Here is a 2,893-nt window from a genome sequence, read left to right on the forward strand (position 1 = left end):
GGAGGGGGAGGAGGGGCAGGAGGAAGGGGAGGAAGAGGAGGGGGAGGAGGAGCAGGAGCAAGAGGGGAAGGGGGAGGAGGAGGAGCGCGAGGAGAAGGGAGAGGAGGGGAGGAGGAGCAGGAGGAGAAGGGGGAGGAAGAAGAGAGGGAGGAGGGGGAGGAGGAACAGGAGGAGAAGGGGGAAGAGGAGCAGGAGGAACTGGAGGAGGGGAGGAGGAGGAAGGAGGAAGAGGAGCAGGAAGAAGAGGAAGAAGCAGGAGGAAAAAGAGCATAGGAAGAGGAGAGGAAGAGGAGGGGGAGGAAGAACAGGAGAAACAGGAGGAGGAGGAGAGGAGGAGGAAGGGGAGGAGGAGCAGGAGAAGGGGAAGAGGAGCAGGAGGAGCAGGAGGAGCAGGAGGAGGGGGAGGAGGGGGAAGGAGGAAGAGGAGCAGGAAGAAGAGGAAGAAGCAGGAGGAAAAAGAGCAACAGGAAGAGGAGAGGAAGAGGAGGGGGAGGAAGAACAGGAACAGGAGGAGGAAGATGAGGAGCAGGAAGAGAAGGAAGAGGAGGAGGAGGAGCAGGAGGAAGAGGAGGAGCAAGAGGAGGGGAAAGGAGGAGGGGGAGCAGGAGGAGGAAAAGGAGGAGGAGCAGGAGGAAGAGAAGGAAGGGGAGGAGGAGGGGGAGAAGGAGCTGCAGGAGGAGAGGCAATAGGAGGAGGGGAGGGGGAGGAGCAAGAGGAGGGGAATAAGAGGAGAACAGGAGGATGAGGAAGAGGAGCAGGAGAAAGAGAAGGAGGGGGAGGAGGGAAATAGGAGGAGGGGGAGAAGGAGGAGCAGGAGCAAGAGAAAGAAGAGGAGGAGGGAGAGGAGGGGGAGCAGGCAGAAGAGGAAGAGGAGGAAGCAAAACCTTCCCCGGCCCCATACCCACAGTATGCTGCTCACAAGAAACACAGTTGAGGGGCTGGAGAGATGGCTCAGTGGTCTAAAGCACCTACTTGGAACAAGCTTGGCAAAGCACAGGGACCGAGGTTCCATCCCCCAGCACCACATGCCAGCCAGCCGCGCCCCCTGGTGGGCTGAGCTGGCCACACACACACACACACACACACACACACAATAAATAAATGTTTAAAAAAAAATTTAAAAAAAAAAAAAAAGAAACACAGTTGAAAAACCAAGGCACAAATAGGTTGGAAGTAAGAGCGTTGGGAAAGAGATTCCCTGTAACCTCAGTAAAAGAGAGCTGACAGGTCCATGGATAAAGCAGGTTTCAGGGCAGCGCACCATGCAAGGGCAGCCAGGTTATGGCCCAAGGACAAGAGGGGCCTGTGACAGGCATGCGACCGTCTTGTGTACACAGTGACAGAGCTGTGCAGCTGCGAGGCACACTAGACAGCTGGCAACCGCTGCTGGGCCCTGCAGCCTCTCAGTGCCCGACTGGGTCTGGTGGAAGCCCCAAAGGTCCAGTCGATCTGAGCGGCACCAGCAGGCTGCAGATTCTAATCTGCTGCACAGCGCTCAGCCCAGCCAGGTAGGACACACATTCTCCTCCAGAGGAGAAAAGCCATGAAGATAGGCAGTGTGCAGGCTGAACCCCACGGCCAATGGGTCACAATCGCCCTGTGCTTCGTGGCCACAGGGAGTGGCATCCCGGCCGATGGGAGAGTTGGCATCCAGTGTGCTCATAGCCGTGGGCCAGCACCAGGGTGGGCAGCTCCTCCCTTGCCCTCCAGCAGAGGAGACAGGCGACACTCACCTGCAGAGGCTGGCTTGCCGTCCACACTGGCCTGCCCCCCCTCAGGGTCCCAGGAGCACCTGGTCACATCTCTGCCCATGGCTGTGGGTGACCTGTCAGGAGGGAAGGTGCGCCACAGATGTGTCACTGGGGTCTGCACCTGAAACTTGTCCTGGGGGACCCCCTGCCCGCCCTCCTCAGCACCCAGAGGCTGTCACCCTGGGCCTTGGCCTCGCCTGGATCTGGCCTGCTTGGGGCTCTGGGTTGGTGTCGTGGGCGCTGGGCCCTCAGGGACCTGTGGCTGCTCCGGCTTTGAAGCCATCCCCAGCCGGCCGCAGGCCTCACATTTCTCCATCAGTTGCTGTAGGGACAGGGAGGCGGCGCTGCGGGCGAGCTCGGGGTGCAGGACACCTCCCTGCCGTGGCAGGAATCAGGGGTCTCAGGCGGAAGGGTGGCACCCGGCAGGCGCAAAGCCGTGGGAGCTAGAGGGGTGGCGGCAGCCCCAGATGCAGAAGCGCCGGCCGGCTCCGAGGACGGTGGAGGCCAGCTGTGCGCTGTTCGGCTGAGCACCTGGGGGGCGACGCTGGAATCCAGGGGAGGAGCAGAGCCCAAGGTGGAGGGAGGGGCTGCCAGGCGCCTCGGCGCTCCTGCGAGTCTGAGGCCCCACGTCTCATGCACACACGCACACGCGGCTCCCCGGGCTCTGCTACCCTCCTGGGATGACGGCCCAGGTGTGCTGTAGCTGTGTGTCCCTCCCTCAGCAGCCCTCCACGATGGACAGTGGGGAAAGCCATCTCCCCGCAGGTGTATGCCACCAGCCAGGCCCCAGCAGCCAGTGTCCCTGGCCCAAGCAGGGCACTGTCTCCCCAGGCAAGGCCAGGTGCTGGGCTGCCTGTCTGGTGGGGTTCCAGGAAGCTGCACGGGATGGTGTCTGTCTTCCTGCAGCTCTGGGGCCTAACAGTCCTGGGGCAGAGACAGTGGGAGGCTGAGCAGACGCCTGTGATCCGAGACTAGCCTGGCCTGTGGTGCCACAGGGCCCGAGTGGCAGAATGTCTGGACCCCACTCTGAGGCTTTGCGGTGGGGTCTCCCCAGAGTCCCTACAGGAGCTATGCCTGCTGCTGAAGGGCAGGCCTTGGGAAGGGCTGGGCAGGAGGTGACCGGGTCAGGACAGGCAGCGGGG

The 2,893-nt window shown here is 61.9% G+C and overlaps 1 protein-coding gene across 1 annotated transcript in view; it reads right to left on the reverse strand.

Moving 5' to 3' along the window:
• The window catches only part of LOC111812411 (collagen alpha-1(I) chain), a 19,667-nt gene that overhangs the window by 14,988 nt on the left and 1,786 nt on the right, over positions 1-2,893 (reverse strand). The window contains exons 2-3 of the mRNA XM_023700370.1: positions 1,931-2,073; positions 1,734-1,825 (exon numbers count right to left, since the gene is read on the reverse strand). Of these exons, the coding sequence (XP_023556138.1) occupies positions 1,734-1,825; positions 1,931-2,073 (235 nt within the window). The remainder of the gene's footprint in view (positions 1-1,733; positions 1,826-1,930; positions 2,074-2,893) is intronic.

Source organism: Octodon degus, unplaced genomic scaffold (genome assembly GCF_000260255.1).
Source record: "Octodon degus isolate 3935 unplaced genomic scaffold, OctDeg1.0 scaffold00123, whole genome shotgun sequence".
Classification (NCBI taxonomy): Eukaryota; Metazoa; Chordata; class Mammalia; order Rodentia; family Octodontidae; genus Octodon; species Octodon degus.